General features: G+C 31.2%; 2 protein-coding genes and 1 pseudogene across 3 annotated transcripts; all 3 read right to left on the bottom strand.

Moving 5' to 3' along the window:
* Positions 1-414: 414 nt before the first annotated feature.
* Positions 415-1736, bottom strand: LOC105778950 (pentatricopeptide repeat-containing protein At2g30100, chloroplastic-like; annotated as a pseudogene).
* A 17554-nt stretch (positions 1737-19290) lies between these two features.
* LOC105780617 (uncharacterized) lies at positions 19291-21260 on the bottom strand. Of its 2 annotated transcripts, none has more exons than XM_012605047.2 (3): positions 21115-21260; positions 20260-20507; positions 19291-19557 (listed from the first exon to the last, which is right to left on the bottom strand). In XM_012605047.2, the coding sequence occupies exon 2, from the start codon at positions 20502-20504 to the stop codon at positions 20271-20273; it is 234 nt and encodes a 77-aa protein (XP_012460501.1). In that variant the 5' UTR covers positions 20505-20507; positions 21115-21260; the 3' UTR covers positions 19291-19557; positions 20260-20270. The 2 variants fall into 2 exon arrangements, with proteins under 2 accessions (XP_012460501.1, XP_012460500.1); XM_012605046.2 differs by having other exon boundaries at positions 19291-19554; positions 21115-21259.
* Positions 21261-21770: 510 nt separating this feature from the next.
* LOC105781063 (uncharacterized) lies at positions 21771-23578 on the bottom strand. Its single transcript, XM_012605634.2, has 2 exons — positions 23440-23578; positions 21771-23095 (listed from the first exon to the last, which is right to left on the bottom strand). The coding sequence occupies exon 2, from the start codon at positions 22463-22465 to the stop codon at positions 21968-21970; it is 498 nt and encodes a 165-aa protein (XP_012461088.1). The 5' UTR covers positions 22466-23095; positions 23440-23578; the 3' UTR covers positions 21771-21967.
* Positions 23579-24064: the final 486 nt, after the last annotated feature.

The raw sequence follows: 24064 nt of genomic DNA, 5'->3' as shown, positions 1-24064 counted from the left end.
TAAAATAAGGCCGGCCATTGCAAGATCTTTGTTTGCAGGGTTGGACTGAAATAAATGTGTTAAAAGTTCATAAAAATAAATAAATAAAGGAAAAAAGGAATAAAATCTCAGCAGAATTACAACTATTTTGGAAATTCATCAAATCTGATTTTGTTCTTCTCCCATCATAATAATTATTATAAATTCCAATATTTTTTCTTTAAATTTGTATCCAACTATAAATTTAACCCAACAAAACTAAGAACCGAATCAAAATTTATCAGTTCAACAATTTATATATATAAAATAGAGGGTAAATAGATGTCCTGGTGGTGCAACTACAATCTATAACACTTCATATCAATGTTATCATACAATTTCGTTTCATATCAATGTTATAAATAAATACCCTATCTTTAAGAATTACAAAGCATCTTAAATCAGAAAATAATCAAAGCTTAAGATAACCATCATCTTCCAAGCAAGATAACCAACTGGCCCTCCCTTCTGTCCTTCACAATCATCATCTTCATATGAAATTCCCCATTTCAAAACTTCCTCCACAAACACAATAGCCCTCTCCCTTTTATCCATCTCCCAGTACATCGAAATCACCTTCTCAATCATACTAAAACCCAGTTTCAACCCCACGCAGTCCATGTCCACAAGGAGATCAACCACATCATCCACATCACCCTCTCCTTCAATCAGCTTTTTGACCCAACTGCACATAATTGAAACCATGAGTTCCATTGTTTCATTATCAACCTTATTCTCCTTTTTGAGCCACTCAAATACTTCAAGTGCACACCAAGAATCTCTCCCTTCTCGAAGAAAAGTAAACTAGAACTAACTGCAACTCTCTTGACGACAACTTATCATTCATTTATTCAAGAATATCAGAGGGCTCCCTTGTCATCCTCTCTAATTCTTCAATTGCCTCAAAGAAGCCTTCACTCATTTTATCTTCATCATCACTCGTTACATATTGGTCCAACTCCACCGACGTGAAATTCCTAAATTTTGGTTGTCTTTTTCCAAGAACAAAGTTCGGGTTTTGGTGGTTACGGATCCTAGTTGGGTGGTGTTGGTGTGTGAAAAGGGCAATAGTTTTTTCTTTTTAAAGGCCGCAACTCGACTCACCAACTCCAGCAGAGAAGGGCAGAACGCTACAAAGGGAGTGACTTTGGTCGAATTTTTTAGTTTTCAGAAACCTTAGATGCCAATTTTAAATGATTGTAAACAGAGATTCAACTAATTTGATGAATCTCTCATCATAGACATAAAAGGGAAAACACGTTCACAGAAAAATTTTAGGGCAGACAATATTTACCTATTGAATTGGAAAGGTTTTCTTCTGGGTTTCTTTGGAGATACTTGTTGAAATTTGAAGAACAGAAGTCTATTTTTGGACTTCTCTACTCACTGCATTTCAAGAACAGAAGGTGAGTTTGGTTCGACAAAACAATCAAATGAAAGTGAAAGAGGAGCGGTGGAGGTCACTCACCTGGCAGCTTCTTTGATGTTGGGAGGGAGAGTTCTGGAGGTGGATTTCGGCTTGGAAGATGAGGGCAAAATAGGGCATAGAAATTTCAAGAATGCTAAACGGAAGCTATTCTGAACTTTGGGCAGGGAATAGAAATTGGGGAGGAATGAGGAATACGCACGTAATGGATTAGGCGCATAATGGGCAAACCAGCGAACTAAACGCTGGAATAGGTGGGGCCCACCGATTCGGCGCGTAATGCTATACGCATTACATCGAACCAAACAGAGTGTAAATGAAATTTCAAGATTTACCTTACTCAAACCGTCCACTAAACCAGTTATAGCCTAATTACCATATAAAGCCCTCAATTCATGTTTTTATAACCATTTAACACATGAACTATTGATGGCTTATTTTTCCAACTTTTACAATTTTATCCTTTTTACTTAATTAAATGACCAAACAATAAAATTAACATATCAAATTTTTATACAACATTCACTCGACCTTATAAACATTAAATAAATAATAAAACTAACTCAATAGTCGAAATTATGGTCTCGAAACTTATAATACCGTTGAAAACGGGCTGTTACAAAATGAAAGCCATGGCTTAGTATCCATTAACGTTTTAACCCTTGAGGTTTAGGGTTTTGTGGTTAGCTTTTATTGTACACTTAGCCCTCTCTATGAAAATTATCCTTTATAACAATATTTCATTATAACAACCAAGTTTATTGTAGAATTGGTCTTTTATTTTTTTTATTTTTACCCTATATAACAATTTTATTTATAACAAACAATCATAAATTATGAAATACACTATTTACTAATTTAGATTTCTTTAACAACCTTTTATCTCAAATTTTAGTCAAATTATTTTCTAAAATGAAATAAAAATAATAATTTTTAGTTAAAATATTATTTCAATAAAATTTTTAAATTTTATATCAAAAATATATCAATCATATTTCATTAAATGAAAATTAATCTTTAGGGTATGTTTGAAAAGCCACCTAGTAATTTGATTTGGGTGCAATTGCTTGTAATTACACACTTTTGGCATGCTTGAGTGGCCATTCTAATTAGTGGGTTCTACTAAATTGAATGTATTTGAAGCACCGAATTACACTTTCCAATTCTTCGGAGATGATGAGAATTGAAGTAATTACAAACATATCTTATGACTTTTAAAACTTGAATGTTCATGATTTAAGTTAAAAAAGATACTTTTATACAATACAAATATTTTAATTTTAGGATATATATATTTTAAAATGTATTTATATATTATTTTACTAATATCGTTTAAATAATTAGAAATTTTTATTGATGAGAGATAATTTCCCATGCATTTTGACCTACTACATAATTAACTAAATTACATAGTATTTACTACAAATTATTTATACTAAATTATATAGTATTTATTATTAATTATTTATACTTGGTAAATGATCTATCAATAATAGCAATGAGTATATGTTTAATGTTAAAGAGAGAATAACTCAACAAATATGGAGTAATAGAGTAATTAGATAAAATTACTTAGAAGGTTTATTTTTCTTATTAATTTATTAGCAATCATATTGTCACATGCTGTTTTTTTGGACAAATGTATTATATACAATGGTTTGATTTTAGGTTTTGTTACTTGTTTAGAGAATTTCTTTTCGGTATAATTTATAATTTTATAATAATTAATATATTTTAAAATTTAGGATAATGCAATCGTGTAATTACAATTTATACTACCAAAACATAAAAATTACTATGTAATTATCGTCTATTAGTGAAACACGTCTAGGGATTAGAATTCCTTGTAATAACAAGAGAGTGTAATTATTATTCATCCAATTAACCTATGGTGTCCAAATACAAATTGAATTGTATTTGTAAATTTTATTAAAAATGTGGTGTAAATCTCATAAATTAGTATTTTTTTAATATATTATAGTTTTTGCAATTTAAAATTTTTAACAAAGTTCAGTAAGGTAAACTTCTATCATCATAATTACGTTTTGCCCTTGCGCAAATGGGCATTCATTTTAGGGGTTTTTTCTCCACAAATTCGTGCCTTTAGTTGGGCTTTGGTCTTATGTCCTAAACCGGAGTTTGATATCTTATGGGCTTCTTAATAGGTGGTTTTTTTACTTTTTTGTGCTAGCATTTTTAGTCATGGAGATTCTATACTCTTTGAATTTTGATAAAATTACGATTACTGTTAGTGGTGGTAAAGAAAAATACATTTGGACAAACATATTAAAATCAGAAATTAATTCTCATGTTGTTATAGGGAACCAAATGATTATTCAAACCTAACTCCCTAAGTAACACATATGGCCAATAAAATGATTGATAACGACAACATCTAGGGCCACCTTCAATATTCAAAATTTTATAGGGAGGCTAGAGACAAGATAATGAGCAAGAAGGAAAAAAATCCCTTAAGTCCCTTAGTAATTGAGGGTCCCAAAAAAACCTAATTTTGATATGCACTCAATGTCCCACTTGCACAAGGCACACCACATTGAAAGATATAGGGATAGAGAGGGTAGGGTAGGGTAGGGGCAATGTCCCTTAGCACTAATTGAATTGTCCTTTTATATATATGAAAGACCCTCCTAATTGAGATCCCATGTGCCATTCACAAAACCAGCAAATGAATACCTCTGCCTCCCCTCCCCCCCCCCCCCTCTTTATCATACATTTTATTTTTAGGGTTTGCTCATTTTTTTCTAAGTATTTATATCCAAACATGAATGTAAGATATGGTGTATCAATGATTTTCCAAATAAATAAAAATCTTGAATACCTGTATTTAGCCCTTATACCTAAGCCAAGTAACATAATCTTAGGGCTAGCTAGACTATCATTAAAATCAAAGTGATGACAGCTGAAAGAAAAGATATAATATATATTTAAATGTGTGTGTGACAAGGATCATTTACTATGTTAGTATTAGTGAATTAATATTTTGCTACATCTGGTTCAAATTATGGGGCAGAAGAGGCAATGAAATTTGTTTTCATCTTAGAAAGAATAATGATATTCCAGTGGATATGTGGTCCAAACTTCATGCATTCAATAAAAAGAATAGTTGTGTACAGATTAGAAGTTGTAGGACCACTAGATGATAATTTCAAATGAATAGAAAGCATAACAATTCAAAATTATAATAAAAAATTAATATTGGAATATTACTAAGGCTCAAAACTCTTAATTTGTCGATAGTAATTAGTTTAATTCAACATCTTATATATTTTCCATATCAATAAATACTATTGTTGTCTATTTCACTATTTGAAAAAAAATTTATTCAAATTGAAATAGTATTTAAGTAAAATTAATGGTTTCAGATTTCAAACTCAATCCAAATGTCTGTGAATAGGATATTATTTTATATATATATATTTAAAGAATTAAATATATTTGTATATGCCGATTGGCATCGACATTGTTGCTGGCATAGGAGAACATGGATTCAAGTGTACTGAAGCGCATTATCTTCTTGTTGATTTAAATTCTTATTATAAGATAAAATATACTATACAAATCACCACTAGAGTCTCTCAAACCCCAAGCACAACATCGAAAGAAGCTGATAATTGGAAAAATAAAGACTATTAAAACAATATTGTCACTATGAATATAGATAATAATTAAAGAAATATAGAAACCCAAATTCCGTATATATATTATATTAAAGAGTTCATAGGTTTCGGCTTCATCCATTTTACTTCATTATCAATATTCAGACTTTCTTATCCAAACCAAAAATTTAGCAGAAACCCTACTTCCATATGTGAAAGCTTTGAAGCATGGGGGGAGTAAATATTTTTGGTTGGTGGGGTCTTAACAGCATAGCAACATGGAAAAATAAAAAGGGTGCACTTTGCATGTGGTCCACTATGCTTCAATTGTTTGGACAATATCTAGCACCATACATCATGATGATCTGGAGAGGTCAATTGAGAGACCCCTCATATGCTTCTTATTTATTTCTGGAGAAATTATACCCTTTAATGTTGTTGCACACCCCTCATAATTATATCATACAGATATCCTAAAACTCTATGCCTGCTTAGTGGATATTAAGCACCTCAATCTTACTCCAAAAAATATTGTGGCACAAACATGACTCATATACCACGACCTTGAATAGGACGGATTATAAACAAAAAAAATAATGTCTATAAAGAGAAATGAGAAATCTTTTTATTTGACTGTGAAAAGGGTTAGAAAATCATCACAATGGAAACACAAGAATTCTCACTTTTTCTTGTAAGGAACTAACTAGATAATGATAAGACTTGGAGACAGCAGCTGCACTAAAACTGACCAAATAAGCTAAAACTTCACTTATATATGATAAAATTATAAATTTTTGAGTGACACGAAATTGATCATGTGGGGATTAAGGTAAACCCTAAACTAATAATCAAGTTCTATTTTATTTTTAAAATTTTGTATTAATCACAAGATGATAAATAAAAGAGTTTTTGATGTAAGAGAAGGAACATGAATGGACCACAAACCTTGATTAAAATAGGCAAATAACAAATAAAATTATTATTACTTACCCACCTAAGTTGTTGGGAATTTCTAAGAATGGATAGCTGACCCACTCCTAGTAAAAACCTTTTGCATGTGTTTGGTTGCTCCGAAAATGAAATATATTCTCTTTTTTAAAAAAAAATGAAATGTATACGTTTTCTTTGATAATTTAACATCTCCCAATTTATATAAATAAAACCCAAAATAAGATTTTCTATTATATTTAAGGTCTCTCCCCCTCTCAAACCAGGGAGAGAGAAAAAAAGGTGTTTTGAGAGAAGAGAAGCTGGCAGCTAGAGGAGGCATCCAAAGGGATCGCATTGATCCTTTATTTTTCTTCCTTCACAATTTTGGATCATGCTATCCCTTCGGATTTTTCCTTTGGTAGCTTCATATATTATGCCTTGGAAGAAAAATTCGATTATAAATTCATCAAAGAATCAAGTAAGTGATGATTACAATCAACTTTGAATTTTGCTTTTTCTTCTTAGGAAACAAAAACTCTATTACAAGTACATATATGTTTTGTTGGGTTTTCTTGTGTTTGAACATCTTCTGCATGAGTTTTGTAGGGTTTTTATTTTTCATTGGACAATATCCCTTATTGCTTCATATGTTAAATTTATTTTATTTTATTTTCTTCTCCTACTGTCCAGTTAAGTATGATAAATTTAAATTTGGATGAATTAAACTCCATGGTTCAAACACGAAATCCTAGATTTTTAAACACATTTGGATCTGATTCTCATGAAAATTTTATAGCTTGATCCCTAGATAATTCATGGAGGATCAGTCCCCAAGAAATTAAATTGTTGAAACTTATCCCATATTTATGATTTATTTAGCTGCATGAAAGTGAAATGATGATAATTTGTCTCTCTTTGAGAAAGTGTGAGGATCATTTAACAAATTTGTGTGTTTGAAAGCAACACCAAAGAAAAAGAGTGAAGAATATCAATAGAATGGGAAGTACGATTTTAAATTAAATAATCGTTTGATAATAATGTAAAAGCCACATACTTGAGACTAAAAATATAACCATTTGTTAGCTATAATAATAAATATACAACTTGTGATTTTTAAAAAATAAGAGAAAGTTTAGAAATTTTGAAACTAAAAATAGGAATTTTATTTACGATTTAGATAATAAAAGTATACTAATTAGGTGACTAATCCAATTGTTCAAAACTAGTATTTATGAATCTTCTGAATTAACTCAATCGAATCATAGATTGTATTTACTAAATCAAACTTGTTCACAAAAGGTAGGATTGAATTATAGTTAATTTTATAGATTATTCAATTAACTACATTCCAAAATCGAGTTGACCTATTTAACTTAAACTATTTATTTGAATCGAATCAAAATTAAAATAACTTGAATTATTTAATTTAAAATTTAAAATTTAATCAATTTATTAGAATGAAGTTAGATTTTATCCACCCTAATTATTATGGTATATATACATTTGTAATTTTCAAAAATAAATATTATTTATATTTTATAATAAAATAACATTTTATTTTTCTTGGTTGATCAAGATATCTCTTTCTTGTTCATTTTACAGTTCATGAAGATTAATTATCTTAGGATTTGTGGTTGTTCATCTCAACCAAAGGCAATACTAAGGGGACTAGCAGGGGATTTGGCCTCTCTAAAAATTAAAATTTTTAGTTTAATTCCTCTATAAATAATAAAAATATAAATTAATTTATTATAAAATTGCACTTTGACCTCAAAAATTTTAAAATTTAGTTAAGATCAAAACTTAAATTCCATCTATAAGAATACAATACTCTTTATAATTACATTCGACACTTATTAGCTGGTTCATCTTGTTATCTTAAGAGTGCTATCTCAATACTTTCTTTGAACTGGTTGAGGATGAATATGTAACTTATTATTCAAAATTCATGAGAACCAAACATATATGTATATAAAGTTTTAAACTTATATCACTTAATAAATGAAATCAAGAAATGTTGGGATCAAAATGGGAACATTGATTAAGTTAGAAAAGATTATTCTTAAGAGTATACATCTAATGAAGTTTGAATTCCAGAGCTTGCAATCACTTCTTCATATTTTGACTACTTTTGTTAAAAACTGAATTCAACTTGAGGTTTAATCAAACTAGTTTTTAAGATGAGACATCATAAGAGTTAAAAATTCAATCAATAATAGAAGAAGAAGAAGAAGAAGAAGAAGAAGAAGAAGAAGAAGAAGAAGAAGAAGAAGAAGAAGAAGAAGAAGAAGAAGAAGAAGAAGAAGAAAGTGAAGAAGAAGAAGAAAGTGAAAATGGTAAGCAAAATATGGGGTCCCGGGCTTGGGGGAAGAATTTATTTTGGACATTAGAGCGTACAAATTGTCCTTTGAATGTGAAATATGTAATTCAAATGTCTCCTCCATGGACTACACAAGCTTAATGAAGGACGCATAACTGCCAAAGCAAAATAATGTACGTACGTACGTACGTATGTATGTATGTATGTATTTCCAAGTCACAGGTGAAAGATTGGATGCCCCTTGCCTGCCCAGGGACCCCAACATCTTGCTTTTTTCTTCTTAATTATCTAATAATGAATTACTTAGTTTAGGTTCAAAGCTTTATTAAGGAGTAAATCGAAACAAGTCTCATTTATTTTTCCACACTGAAAGCCACGTGAAATTTGCAGATTCCTTCCATTAATGACACTAAGAATTTGAGTAAACACAACTTATTTGATTACTCCCTTTCCAAAACACAAGAATAACATTGTCATAAAAAGGATGAGCCAAGCCCTAGATGGTGTAACATAAATTGACGAAATCATTGGTGAATGGCTTCCCAACGTTTAGGGTTCAAAACTTTTCAATATATTGGACAAGATTCAAGTTAAATTAACCATAAATTAATTTATAAATTAATTCATCTGTGATATTTATAGTAAACCCTAAGTAAGAAAATTTTTTATATATGCATAACTTACATATTTTGATATATTGTAAAATTATACATCTTAAAGTAGTAACTAGAAAAAATATATGCGTAGTAATAATAAAAAGTTGGTATATTAAATACATAACTTATATATAACATGACTTTACTTACAAAAATCAAATCACAACTTGATATAGTGTAAATTGTATTCCATTGTACTGTTTGTGAAAATAGAATATGACCTGGAGTCATTTCTCTAGGACAAAGCTTGTATTAATCGTGAAAACAAAAGTTGAAAAGATCCATAAGGGATCTTGCAAGATTTTGTGATTTTCTATAGGAAGTTTCAACTATTTCATCTTTTTCACTATTCTCAAATTCGCATATAATGGGCATGAACCAAATGAAAACCCTAATACTAACCAGAAAATCCATAATAATAAAAAAACATTTTTGAGCAACAAATGTGGGCTAAAAACAATTAACCATTTCTTATTAGATTTTCTTAATGATTTATCTATGGAGTTGTGTGGTAATGTATATTTACACACATGTTGCGATTACAACACAGAAGAAAAAAAGAAGAAACAAAGACTCCTTTAATAAATTATTAAGTTAAGAAGTTAGAAAATGAGGGAAATAGCCTTACAGAGGTGAACTGAGACTAGTGTAGAGGCAATAGAATAAGACTAGTAGTGATAATTTTTAGAAGTTTTTAATTTAATTAATATTAAATCTGTATAGATGGTAATTTCGTAAATATCTCAAGGTGAGGTGGGCGGTTCCATTCTAAACTCGACCCGACTTAACTAGTTTTTTAAAAATTAACCTGCCCTGACCCCTAACTTCAATAAAAAAACCCGACCCTATTAGGTCAGATTGGCTCAAAATCTATCGAATTTGGGTTCTTTTTCTCATCCTTACAACTAACCCATGTGAGATATTAAAATAAGGAGAAAAAAAAGTACTCTTTTTCGAGCCACTTGCAAAAGAACTCTAAAAAGTTGGGATAAAACACAAAATTTAAGATCCAAAAGAAAATAAAAGCATTAAAAACATTGTCTATTCGGGTAGTAATGCTACCAATTATTCCAAATAGGTTCCAAATCAATTGGTTTGGTCAAGTGTGAAGCCTAAATTATAGTAAAAAAAATTGTTGCAAGTGACTTGAAAGATGGTACTCTTTTTCTTAATTTAATATCTTACATGGGTTAGTTGATAGGTTATAAACGACTAAAAATATATTTTTAAAATATCTTTTTAGGTTTTAATGTTAAGACTAAATTGATAGATTTTGTAAATGTTGAGGTCAAATTTATTAATTTTGTTTAGAATTAGAACTTAAAGAGCAAATTTTATAAACATTGAAGGCTAAATTTGTTGAATTTTTTTATATTTAGAATCAAATTGATAAACTGTAAACATTAGAGGGCTAATTTTGTTACTAGACCAATAAAAAGCCACATTAACTCGAGTGACTAAAATATTTAATTTTTAAAAGTTTAGTGACTAAATAAAAAAATTAATAGTTGGGTGATCAAAATAAAACGAAAGACATAAAAATTAATAGTTGAGTGACCATTTTATAGTCTATAAAAGATAATTTTCAGTATTTTTCAGTCAATATTTAAGAGAAAATTTTAATGGAGAGACTAATTTGCATGTTTCAAAATGTATGAAGATTAATTTATGTATACTTTCAATAGAAAAGTTGAAATACAATTCACCCTAAATACAGGAACTTCTATAGTACTTTTATCTCAATAGATCATGTAATGTGCTTTTGGACTTTTAATTCATAAAATTAAAATTAATTATTTAATTAAATAATTTACATGTGTCCAAAATTATAAAAACTTTATGGTTTTAAAATACATATAAGTTAATTAATTTGTAATTGTTCCATCCCAAAATATTAGGCAACATAATCCCTTAATTAATTTTACTTTGGATTGTTTATTTGAAGCTCTTTTGTTGCCACCAGAACTAGTGCTGAAGTCAGTTCAACCAATAATTTTCTTTTTAGTAAAACATTATTCCATGTTAAGGTAATTTGTCTTATTGAGGTGAGAGTTGATATGCTACTACCCGATAAATACATCATAAATATTGATGGATTTCGGTTTTATTTTTTAAGGATGGGTTTGGATTTTGAATTAAATAATATTTAGATATGGTTGATTTTATATCTACAAATATATATTAAAATATATAATTTGGATTGGGTTGAATCAGGTTCGAATTTAAAAAATTTTACTCGAGGTCCGATCTAAATAGAAAATGGGCTTATACATTTATCCAACCTCATTTTTCGGGCTTTATCTACTTGTCCAAATCCTCTCATATTTCAAGCGGACTTTCAGGTTTGAACAGGTAATTTGGCCAGCTCTAGTTTAGCTTATATGTTAAAAAAACCCTTAAGAAAATACAAAAAACCAATTAAGCCCCTGCTTTAAATTTGCATTCAAGTAAGCCCTTATCATTAACTAAAATAATCAATTAAACCCCACCGTTAACAGTTTTCATCATTGACCACATTGACCGTTAAAATAAATTGACAGACCAATCAAATTGTGACATGTGTCAACTTCTAGTTAATCTAATATGTTTCCCATAAAAAATTTAAAAAAAATCATAAACTAAAATAAAAAATTATCAAAAAAATATAAAATAATTAATTATTAAAAAACGAAAATGGATATAAGCTTATAAAAAGTATTAAAAATTATAAATATTATAAAAATCTAATAAATTGTAAAAGAATTATAAAATTAATACAATATATTTAAAATTGTATAAAAATGTATTAAAATTCTATAAAAATCATAAAAAGTATTAAAAGTACTAAAATTGATATAAACTTATAACAATTATAAAAAATTTAATTGGACTAGATCAGTCAGTTGAACCAATTAGACTTAAATTGGCAAGGGTATTGAGCCAGAGAAAGTCATTAGACCGGTTGACCTAGGAACCAGATGGTTGAACTGATTTTTTTTATTTTAATGTTTTAGTTAATTGAACTGGATAGATTAGTCGGTCTGGCAAACCAGTGGCCTAGTTGTTTGACCACTGGTCCGATTTTGAAAACCTTTGTTAGAATATTTCATTCTAACATATGCTAATAGTTGGATAATAAATTTTTGGTTTGATAAAAATATTTTTTAAAATATTGTAACTGCCCAACCCGTCTCAGAAGTTATGTTCGGATTTTGAAGGTCACATTAGCCACCGAAATGACCCAGTAAAAATATTTAGGCTTTCAAAAAAATTTATTTCCTTAAAGTAATTGCTTATTTTACGAAAAAACGAAGTGAGCTTACTTGAATTTATAATATCATTAATTTTTGTTGAACTTAATTTACATCGAATTAAACAAAAGCTCTTATTAATTTTGGAAAGATATTTAACTATTAATTTATCATTTAGAGTTTGGAAAATCAGTTTTATAGCGGAAAATCCAAAATCTAATTATTAATAAAAGCCATAATTCCTAACTTTTAAAGATAAATTATTAGTTAATTAGTCAATTATGTAATTTATCTAATTTTGTTCAAAATGCATGAAAATATCAAAATATTCTCGTAACAATACCCATGTCACAATTCATAAAATTAATTATTACAAACTTCAATAAAATAAAATTATAAAATTTTACACTTATTTAGCAAAAATCTAGACAAGACCTCTGAATGTTGAGCCCGAGCCCTAATCTTGCAGATTACCTGAAAGACGTTAAACTAATGGGATGAGCTTAAAAAGCTCAGCGTGAGATCAATAAAAAATAAATAGTGTACCCAAGACCATAAAATCCTTTGTGTTCACGGAAATAACAAATACAGCAATATCATCAATCACCGTATTGTCAGAGTATATGGAATCACAGAATTTATGCAAATGTACATGGATTTAAATGTAGTGATCTTACCAATCCATCCGCCACACACCATATCAGAAGGAGTCGTAGCTCATTGTGGTTAAACCACCGGTAACAGAAAATTTGTAGTTATACTGCCAGTCAGATTGCGTGGATAAACCACCAGAACAGTGTTGCGAACAAACCTCCAAAACAATATGTGAACAAATCGCCAGAATAATATGCAAACAAATCGCTAGAATAAAATGTGAACAAATCGCCAGAACTCCAGTAATTGCAGGTTTACCGCCATAACTCCAATAATTATGAATATACCACCAAAGCTCCACAGATCTCCTCTGTCTCCGATCAACCCAAACCTCGAAGCAATGTGTAATGTCATTATATCAAAATAGCAGAATCAAATACGATACAATATAGAAGCATGTCATAATCATGCGATCAATAATTAGAAAAGTGGCATTAATGTCCACGAAACCACACTAAAAATTCGACAAAGGCAAGTGCACCTATCAATTAATAGTATAGCTACGTTGAGTATAGATATCGTTCCCACGAAGACTAAAAGTACTAGTAATTACAGTCTTTCTACTATTTAATCGGCGAATTGGAGTGATTGATTAAAACTAAAATTAACTAAATTAATTAACTAGAGAACATAACAAAGAGCAAAGTAGGAAAACAAAATATTAACAACCAAGAAGCGAAACAATACCTAGGAAAGAATCCACCTAGATTTCATATGTCATTATTAATCTGAATTAAACAATTTCTTCACTTAGTATCTTGATCTATAGAAATCCCTAAATTATGCTAATATCTCTTTCAAGAGTAAGAGCAACTGACTCTAGGTTGATTAATTAAAATTTCTTTCTAATTAAAACCTCTATTATCACATTAACTCAATCTATGGATCCCCTATTAGATTTGACTCTAATCCGGTAGATTTATGTTGTCCTATTTCTAGGATTGCATGCAACTCCACTCAATTATACTAGATCTACTCTTAAACAGGGTCTATTCCTCCTCTGATTTAAGCACATTAAAGATGGATTAATAGTCTACAAATATTAAACCAAGAATTAAGCACACATAATTGAGAAAAAGATTCAAGTATTTATTGCGTAAAATAGAAATCAAAAGACATAATTCGTTATATGATTCATCTCCCCGAAGTATTTAGAAAATTAGTTTATAATCACAAATAAAAACATCTCAAAGACAATATAACCACAAGAAATAAATAAACTCATAATAAACTTCAAAGAAATCAAAAGGAGATCTTCGATCTTGATGGAAATCTATTTTAGAGTCTGCTTCAATGGTGTTTACCGAGTTGTTTTCTTGAGTATTCAATGACGGCTTCCTCCCCTATTCTTATATTTTGTATATATAGGTCTTAAAGTGTCCGAAAAACCTAAAAATTATGTTTTTCCGTGTTTTAGAGTCGATTAAATGAAATCCACATGCGGCACATGGTCAGTGTAACAAGCGTGTAGCTCACTGCGGCTATGTGTCCAGCTCGTGTGGAATGCCCCAGCCCGTGTGGCTCTTGAAAGTTGCTTCAATTTTTTTATTTTCACTCATTTTTCGCTTCTTTTGATTTCAAATGCTCTCCTAAGTATAAAAACATAAATTTAAATGATTAGGAGCATAAAATTCACCATTTTACATCGAATACACATCCAAAAATGCATTAAGAATGAGGCTAAAACATGTTACCTTTGGCATTTATCATGCATTCTTTACAGTCATGCAAACAGGAGATACAGAAAATAACAACATGCTTAACATGCATTCAATGAAGCAGAACAGTGGGTTGCACTTAGGCAATTGACGTTTATAATTAAGGGTTGATCGACAAACACACACCAGGCTAAAACAATAAGAAATTGAAGCTAATCGACACCCAAACAACAAGCAGCATATTTAGATGGCAAACGGTGCAAGGTTGAGCAACAAAATTGAAGCAAATTAAATAGCAACTCAGTAACAAAAGTAACCAATAGCAGCTAATTGGGAGTTGATCGATAAGTAGTTGGTACAACAACATTAGTTAGATAATATGAAAAATAGTACACACACATACACCATTCAAAATTGATTTAAATCCCACACCTTTATTACAATTCGTAGAGCACTAACAATTGATCGGAGCACCACTACAACTCGGATTCGTCTCAATTCCTTCCCAATCTGCAACTCGGACATGCTAAACATACAAAAAAATGATTAAAATTAGCCAATGAAACCTCTATGGCATTTGGCCAACATAGATCAAGAAGGAAAACGAAATCTAATTGATTGGATCAACTTACGTTACACTAGTTTAAAGATCTATGGTAACAGTCAATCAATGAAAATGAATGCTCACTAACCATTCTAAGATGGTTCGGCCAAGGGGTGAGAATATGTACAAAATTAGCAGCAAAATAAGAAAAATAATGATGACAAGATGAGACTTAGATGGGCAACAGTGTAGAAATTATGAGAGCAACAAAAGCTTCAATGTGCGACAACGGGAGAAAAAGAAATGGATAACAATGGAGAAGCAAAAAAAATGGCACCAACTTATGAACAAAGTATTGATATTAAAAAGGCAAGGTTTCAACCAAATAAAGCAGAAAAGTGATAGGCAAAGGGGCAGCACAAACAAAAAATAAAAACTAGTGTTTAAGGGCTTCAACAATGGTGAAAATCTTTTAATATTCAAGTTAATCAGATTTTTTAGTGTTTGAGTCAAACTAAAATCTGACAACTTGTTAGGGGTGGACATCACAGGCTTAAAAGAAGAAAAATTTGTGAGTGAAGGAAATCAAACTCGGGTATCAAGGATAACTTCACTAACTCTTTACCACTGGGCCAAATACTCATTCTTGCTACAATTTTACAATATTTATTTTTGAAACAAGGCGTGACACATATTAGGGTTTGAAGCAAAATTTGCAAAATAATAAAAATGATATAATGAAAGAGATTTAAACTTGAGTTTCAAGGATAAATTCACTAAACACTTAACCATCAGACCAATAACTTATTTTTTTTCCAAACGCACAAAGATAATCCTAAAACAAGGGCGTGACCACTCCAGATTCACAATCCCAATTCTACTAACTCGATTTTTGGGATGTAACAAAATTTGTTCAACCGCCCAACTCCTAGATCAACTGGTCTAATGGCTTTCCCCAGACCAGTACCCTTGCCAATTTCGGGTTAACTGATCCAGTTCAAGTTTTTATGATTCTTTTTGTAATTTTTATAAGTTTATATCAATTTTAATATTTTAATATTTTTTACAATTTTTATTATTTTTTAAGAATCTAATGGGTCTTTTTAATTTTAATTTTTAAATAAGTTTTAATAAATTTATTTTTTTAATTTATTAGATTTTTTATATTTTTATAATATTTATAAGTTTTAACTTTTTTATAAGTTTATATGCTTTTAATATTTTTATTTTTATAATTTTTTCTGATTTTAATCATTTTATAGGAAAGATATTAGATTAAACCAAAAGATGCTACGTGTCACCATCTGATTGGTCTGTCAATTTATTTTAACGATCAACATAATCAATGATGTAAACCATTAACGGAAGGACTTAATTGATTATTTTAGTTAACGACAAGAATTTAATTGGGTGTGAATTTAATATAGGGACTTAATTAATTTTTTTGTATTTTCTTAAGCGCATTTTTTGACATATAGTCCCTCTAGTTTGAAGGAATGAAATTGTGGTGACTAATAGTTTTGTCTAATTAGTTAAAAATGTTTCCTTCAAAAAATACGAATTTCCATCTCAATTGGGGGAAGTAAATGTTGGAATGCGTAATAGCTTGGAAAATAGATGTGTAAGGGCTCCATCGATTGCAAAAACACGACCAATCTAAAAGAAAACAAAACACCTGTATAGAAGGGAACATGCAGCTGGGAATGAGGTAGTATTCGCTTTAAGATCAAAAGGACTGAGAGGACAAAATATATGCAAGCATGGAGACACATGCAAAAATCTCGACCCATCTCACATTGCAATCAATAACATATCAAAATTGACTGCCCTCCCTCCATTCCACTTTTTCTTCCATTTTAAATTCAATTATTGGTATATTTGTATTTGGAGGTCATCTTCTCTCATATATTTCTTAAAATGAAAATCCAAATAATAATGGGAGATTCTCTTTCCCTTATCTTAAAAAATTATATTCAGAATTTTTTAAATAGATAAAATAAAATAACGTAGTGTTTATGTGTTAGACATTATGAAAAGATGTTAGTCAAGCAGGCAAACACGTTCCCACCACATGACATAATAGGCAAAAACTGGAAATGAGTACGGCTTTAAAGTGAATTTGCATCCTAAAGGAACAAATGGTTTATCCAATGGTGCATTTGATAGTCATTTTCAACCACATTTCTTTCTTATTTCTCTCCAATTAGCTTTCTTAATCAATGAAATTCGGAAATGGGATCATCCTATTTGTATAACATCTTCCCCCACTAACAGCCATCTTCAATCTTCACATTTTGGGATAGATTTACAAATATGTATATAAACTCGGAGTTTAACTCAGTTGACATGTTATTCAACCATCTGAAATTTGAATCCCAACATCTGACTCCTTTCCTATCCCGAAGCCTCATCTGTTTGATGGGAAAAAGGAAAAGATTTAGAGTAATGTTGGTGGGAGTGTTTGGAGATAGCAAGGCAGCAGGAGGACACAAATGGAACATAAGCTTGGCATTTACAATACTAACAAAACAACATATGTATGAGGGTTTCAGACTATGAGGACCAAGTGTGTGTGAAAAAGACACCCATCAAACTGTAGTGTTTTGAAAAAGCCCGCAAACTGCAGTTTGTTATGTGGCTATCATTGCCAGAGTGGAAGAGAATCAGTCCAAGGAAGCTGGGTTTACACCCTTTTTTTTAAATAATAAAAAATAAATAAATGGGGTCATGGTCCTCACCGCATAGGGTAAGAAATCAAAATATTAAACTTAATAGATGTCACATCCAGATTATGTTGGTCTCAATCCCATTAAGAATTGCAGGGCAACGTGGTTCTTCTGGGATCTTCATTTTAATTAACAGTTATTTGAAGTTGTCAGTTCAATGGTCTCTATATTTGGAAAATGTTAGTATACATTTTTCAATCACATTGTTCCATCTTTCAATCTAAAAATCTTGCTACTGATTCCAAGTTCGAATGGACCACTACAAAATGAATTTGGAATCAACGAATCATGTGCTACCGAACTAATACAAACTGAAAATTACATAATTATCTTTTAAATTAGACCACACCTAAAGGTGCTCATGAGTCAGACCAAATCTATATAAGATATTTAGATTAAAATTTTAAATTCGAGCCCAACTCGACTCAAAGAATAGACTTACTTTTTTATTCAAACCCAACCTAATTTAAGAAAAGTAAACTCGAACCCAATCCACCCATATTTATTTATTTTAGATTAGTTTTTATTCAAAAATAATTTTTTTAGAAAATACAATTCACTAAATGCACTTAAAAACACTAAAATAAAAATTTTCTAACACATTAAAAATATTTATATTAAAAACATTACCATAAATATAATAAATGTTTTATTATATTAAAACACAAATAAATATAATAAATATTTTATTATATTACATACAATTTTAAAATTTCATATTTTGAGCTGAACTATTTAATTGAGTTAGTTTTTTTGTTTATTTTTTTTAAAAGTTTTGGGCAATGAGTTCAATTGTTTAGGTTAGTGATTTGATATAAATATATATAATTATTATTTAATATATATAATTAATATATTTTGTTTTATAAGATAATATATTCGTACTAGACCGGACAGTGTTCAAATCAAAAAATATTGCCCAAGGCTTAACCCATATAAATAACAGATTTTAAATTTTATCCAAGCCCATTTTTCAGATCTTATATTTTATCAAAACCCTCCCATTTTTTCAGAAAAGCCTTCAGGTCAAAGTAGGTGACCCAACCCATGAGCAACCCTACATGAGTCAAAAACTGAAAAAAAAAGGTGACTAATAAGATAGTGTTTTTTTTTTCCTTAAATAATGAATTTAGAATCACTGAATCATGTGATAATGAACTAATCCATAATTCACAATGAGAAGCACATGCTTCCCATTTTTTGGGGTTCTGTTTGTTGGAAGTTGTAACTTCTGTTCTAGGACTATTCATGCATGTTTAGTTCTATCATCTAAGAATGCTGCATCAATGGTGCATTATAGGTTTTTGGAACTGATTTGGGTTATAGAAGGACGATTAGGAACGTCAATGGTACCTTTAAATATTTCCACCCATACTTGCCTAAAACTCAAACTTAACTCTGGTTCTAGCATCAGAATCCAATCCCAAAATGAGAAAAATCCACCAGAAATCAAACCACCCCACCCCCAAACTTGAACTCCATTTTCAAATTTCATGTTCATACAGCAGCAATTAATAGAAATTCCAGGCACAATAAACTGTATATTTCAAAATGACAGCGTAAAGTCTCCAAATTATACAAATGCTAGAGCTATCAAGTTATCACATTTCCAGGTTCGATAAAATCCCATCATGAAACCTCAAATTCTATTTTAAAAGGAGGGGGGATACAAACTTAAGTGTAAAACAGATACATCACCTAATTTTTGAACTGACTGCTTCTGTCTTACACAACCTTCGGCAAATTCCTATGCTCCATATTCGACTTGATGCATTCTGCTAATAATTAACAGATAAGGAATCACATTCTAAGAATATCAGGAGACGCACATGCTTAAGAATATCAGGAATCACAAGGGTGAAATCTGTGGCATGCTTAAGATCGAAAAGGGAAAAGAACAATAATTCTCAAATAACCAAATAGGAAGAAACAGAAAAGCATGAAGATACAAATGTAGTTATCCTCTTTTCTCTGTGATGGATAGCCAATTCAAACAATCAATTTATTTACTTAATTTACATGTTCCGGTAAAATTAACAGAAATTTATCAGACCTGGAAAAAGGTTTGAAAGGCAGCTTCTGCTATTCCTGCTCTGGCCTACTCAACGTTTTGGTCAAGTAACACATTATAGAACTTGCAGTGTTAAAAAGATCTTATTCAAACTTCATAAGTTTCGGGTGTGTAATTCAACAATGGTAATCAGAAAAATTAATCTAAGACTAAGTTTCCCTTTTCACAATATAGTCAACCAATTAATAGGTTTAGAAATAACTACTAATCATTCAGCTTAAGTTTCACAGACACCTATTGATCACACCATTTTAAATCCATGTAATTTTTAGAAATCAGAAACAAAACCGACTAAAATGGTCATCACAACTAATAAACAAGTTCTTGAATGCAAAAAAAACAAGGGGCATCTGTTTGAGAACCTAATACAAATTCAACCAATCATCAGCCATAGACATAAACATCTTACCTAGAGCAGCATCAACCAGAAACTAGCTTAACAAAAATGCAGATTGCATTGAGTAGTATGAGAGGAACTCTCATGTATTGAGTGGCGTAAATGAGACCAATAAGTTGCCCTTTAAATGACTTTGTACGCCCCGCAGAGAATTCCGAGAAACTCCATCCTCTGGGAGCAAGAAAACGATCCTCATTTAATATTGCCAAAGCATTTGCAAGAAGCAAAAATCCTTCTAATATCGTCCACAAGCCCATTTTCTGCATATTAAAGGGTTTCTATTAATCTTCAACCAACTTCTAAAACATTTCACACACAAGCGTAGCTATGAAGATAAAGAAAAATCCATCAATTATGAATCCGGAAAACAAAACAGAAATAACATAAAGATTCTTAAACACGCAGCAGGCATAAGTAACTAAAAAACCCATTACAGCATCTTCAGTTTCGGCTAGAATAAACTTCTAAATGCAAACATAACATCAACGATAATTGAGTTCATTTTGATTTCTAGAACAACAATAAGGTGATTTAGTAAAACCCCATATTCCATAAGCAAGCTATGGAAAAGAGGGTAAACTCAGAAAAGCAGATCAAAGGGATTCCGATGTTGACTAAAAATTAAAACCCATTCGAAAAATCAATACTTTGTTGGATTTAGAGGGAGTAGATCCATGGGTTCTTATCCATATATAGAAAACAAAAACATAATAAACAACTTAAAATCTATGGAATTTGAAGGGAAACAAAAGGCAGATCATGATTTTTAAATAAAAAGACCATGTTTAAACATTGAACAATACAAAGCATCAGAATGAAAGAGATTAAAGGGAACATTGAGAAAATAAATAAAGAATTAAAGGTTACATGCAAAAGAAGTGAAGATATGGGCGCTGCAGATTGAGAGAGCTGGTTCCTTCTTTGCAACTGTAAATAGATTCGACATTTAGAAAAGGAAAAGGACCCGTAAATAAATCCGGTTTGAAATGGGTCGGTTCGGATCCAACAAGGCACAAAAGGGTAGTACTTGTATGACCCAACACCCAAATGTATTTTCCCCCTACTACCCCAAGCCCAAATGTATGGTTTCTTTTTTTTGTACCGAAATATTAACCTGTATTTAATGGCACTAAAATAATATTAAAGGAAAATTGAATATAATAAATTATATTTTAAATTTTCAGAATAAGTAATTCATTAATACAAAAAGGCTTAAATAAAAAGTCGGTACTTGTGTGTGCGAAAAACAAAAGGCTTTTGTGATTTTGGTTGAATATTTTGTGCAATTGAAGCACCTACTTTTTCTTCCCGCAATAATTTAAAAATGTTTAATATTAATATCTTTGGATTGGTAAGAAAAAATTGGAAGCAGAAATGAAAGAGAATATTTTTAAAGAGTTGCGCGATCGCAAACACAAACATTAGCTCGATTTGATATGTCTAATTCTTCCCCAATTTTCTCTTCAACCAAACAGGAAGTTCCGATTAAACTGACACCTAAAGCAGAGAAGCAAAGATAGGAGTGATAGAGGCAAACGAACACTTCACTTTCTATGTAAGGAAATAAACAAAAATACAGGACAATTTAAAATTAAATAAACAGCTTTGACTGAACAAGTGGTCAAACATAAATCTACACACAACAGACTACAACCTCCCTGAAATGAAACGGCGGTAGTGCTACTAAAATGATCCTAGTTTACAATCGATCATATCTTCCTCAATTGTTGAAGTGAATAAGGTGAAAGGGCTCGATTCCGATGACATGAGCTCCTTCACCTTCACCTTCACCTTCGTCTACTTCCGGATCCATCGTGTTGCCATGGCCACCATACTCCGCTCCAGCGTTAATATAGTTATAAAGCTCGATTCCGATGAGATAAGCTCCTTCATCTTCCTCTATTTCAGGCTCCCTCGTGTTTCCATGGCCGCCATCCTCTACACCTGCGTTAATATAGTTATAAAGCGCCATTCCGATGAGCTCAACTCCTTCATCTTCGTCTATTTCAGGCTCTGTCGTGTTGCCATGGCCACCATCCTCTGCTCCATCGTTAATATAATTTGGGATGAAAACTCCGGTGCCTCGCGATGGAGGGAGCTCTCCGACGTAAAAGTACCTATTATTTCCTAACGGAAAGTAAACAGGAATAGGAGCCACCACTACTCTACAGCCAGCACGAGTGGAAAGAGCTCCATCGATGGGGTTGAAGTTCTCCATCCAAGAAGGAAAATGGGGAAAAGTGAATGTAGAGAAACATGCTTAAATCCTTTATAGGATTGAACTTCAATTGCGTGAGATGCAGAAGATGGCGCGACGTCGCGCGTTGTTTTTTCCTTTTGATTTTACGACGCCCCTGTTCAGTCAGCGAGGAGGGGATTGCTAGACATCGCTTTCAGTGCATTTCATTAGAGGGTCAGAAAAACAAAAATTCTCGAGCTACTTATAAAACGCTATCGTTTCAACAATTTAATTACAAACAGAATTCTAAATTTTCTTCATGATTCTCCTTCTTTTTAAGACTAAAATAGTACATCACATCTTTTTTATTAATATTTGAAATCCTAATTGTACAAGCCCAATTTTTAAAACCCGGGCCCAATTACAATACAAAACCCGAATAGCCCAACAACCCAAATTTAGCCCCTAACAGACCTAACCCAGCAAAACCAAGCCCAACTAACCTACCCAATAAACCCTCTAGCCCAACAGACCAAACTTAACTTGGAGCCCAATAGGCTCAAAACCACATTAACCCTAGCAGTCAAACTAGACTGAAACCCTAGCGCCACTTACGATTGCTGCCGTCACTCCTCTGCCACCTGCTCTCTGCCACCGGCCACCAACTACCTGCAAAGACAGAAAAGACACACCAACAAGCAACAACAAATAGGGATAGCAAAAAGAGATTTTTATTTGTATTATGATTTGGGGCTATATAAGGTCGATTGAAAAATCTGTAAAGGGGGGAGTTTTGATTTTAAAATCAGGATAAAACCGATTGCAAACCATGAGAACGGGGTGTTTTTCTTTTTGAAAAAGCAAAAACAAAGAGAAATAAAAACGAAGAAAAGGTTTTAGTTTCCAAATCCTTTTTTGTTCATTTTTATTTATTTTATTCATTTTTTTATTTTGTTTTTGTGCAAAATATATATGTATATATGCATATGCAAAAAAAAAAAAGGATAAAGTACCTTTTTAGATCTTCCGGCCACCGTGTAAGGTGGCCGGCGCGACGACATCAACGGCGGCTCTCCTCGCCGGATTCTGGGCAGTGCCCGGAGAAGGGGAGATGATTTGAGAGAGTTTTCCTTTTTTTTTTGTTTTTTTTTTGAAGAAAGAAAGAAAGAATGAAATCTCAAAAAAAACTGACTTAAATAGGCTTTCAAAACGACGTCGTTTTGGGCAGCCTTCTCAGGCACCAAAACGGCGCCGTTTTAAGGCCGACCCGCGTGTGACCCGACCCGCTCCACCAAGGGTCCGCGTGTTTTGTCTGGAAGGGAAATTTTCGCTTTTAGCCCTTCTATTTTTAATGTTTTTGTAATCAAGTCTTTTTATTTTTTAATTTTACCCCGGTTTGTTTTTGCGTTTTCAGGTTAGTCCCTACTAGAACTCTGCGTTTTGCATAATGGGATTATTCCCATTTGCTCCCTCCTAGTTTTTTCCGCGTTCATTTTGGTCTTTTTCCTTTTTATTTATTTTGAATTTGTCCCGAAATTTTGTTTTTAGCTCAATTTAATCCTTTTTTTCCATATTTTTGTTATTTTATCGTTATTTTTATTATTAGTAGCAATATTATTTATATTATTAATAGCATTA

This window comes from Gossypium raimondii, chromosome 4, assembly GCF_025698545.1.
Source record: "Gossypium raimondii isolate GPD5lz chromosome 4, ASM2569854v1, whole genome shotgun sequence".
Classification (NCBI taxonomy): domain Eukaryota; kingdom Viridiplantae; phylum Streptophyta; class Magnoliopsida; order Malvales; family Malvaceae; genus Gossypium; species Gossypium raimondii.
Note: the sequence above shows the minus strand (reverse complement) of the source record. Positions and strands in the feature narration are given on the sequence as shown.

Bases quoted from the DNA above. Each gene is read 5' to 3' on its own strand.
- LOC105780617 (XM_012605047.2), bottom strand. From the start codon at position 20,504: ATGGGCTTGTGGACGATATTAGAAGGATTTTTGCTTCTTGCAAATGCT.
- LOC105781063 (XM_012605634.2), bottom strand. From the start codon at position 22,465: ATGGAGAACTTCAACCCCATCGATGGAGCTCTTTCCACTCGTGCTGGC.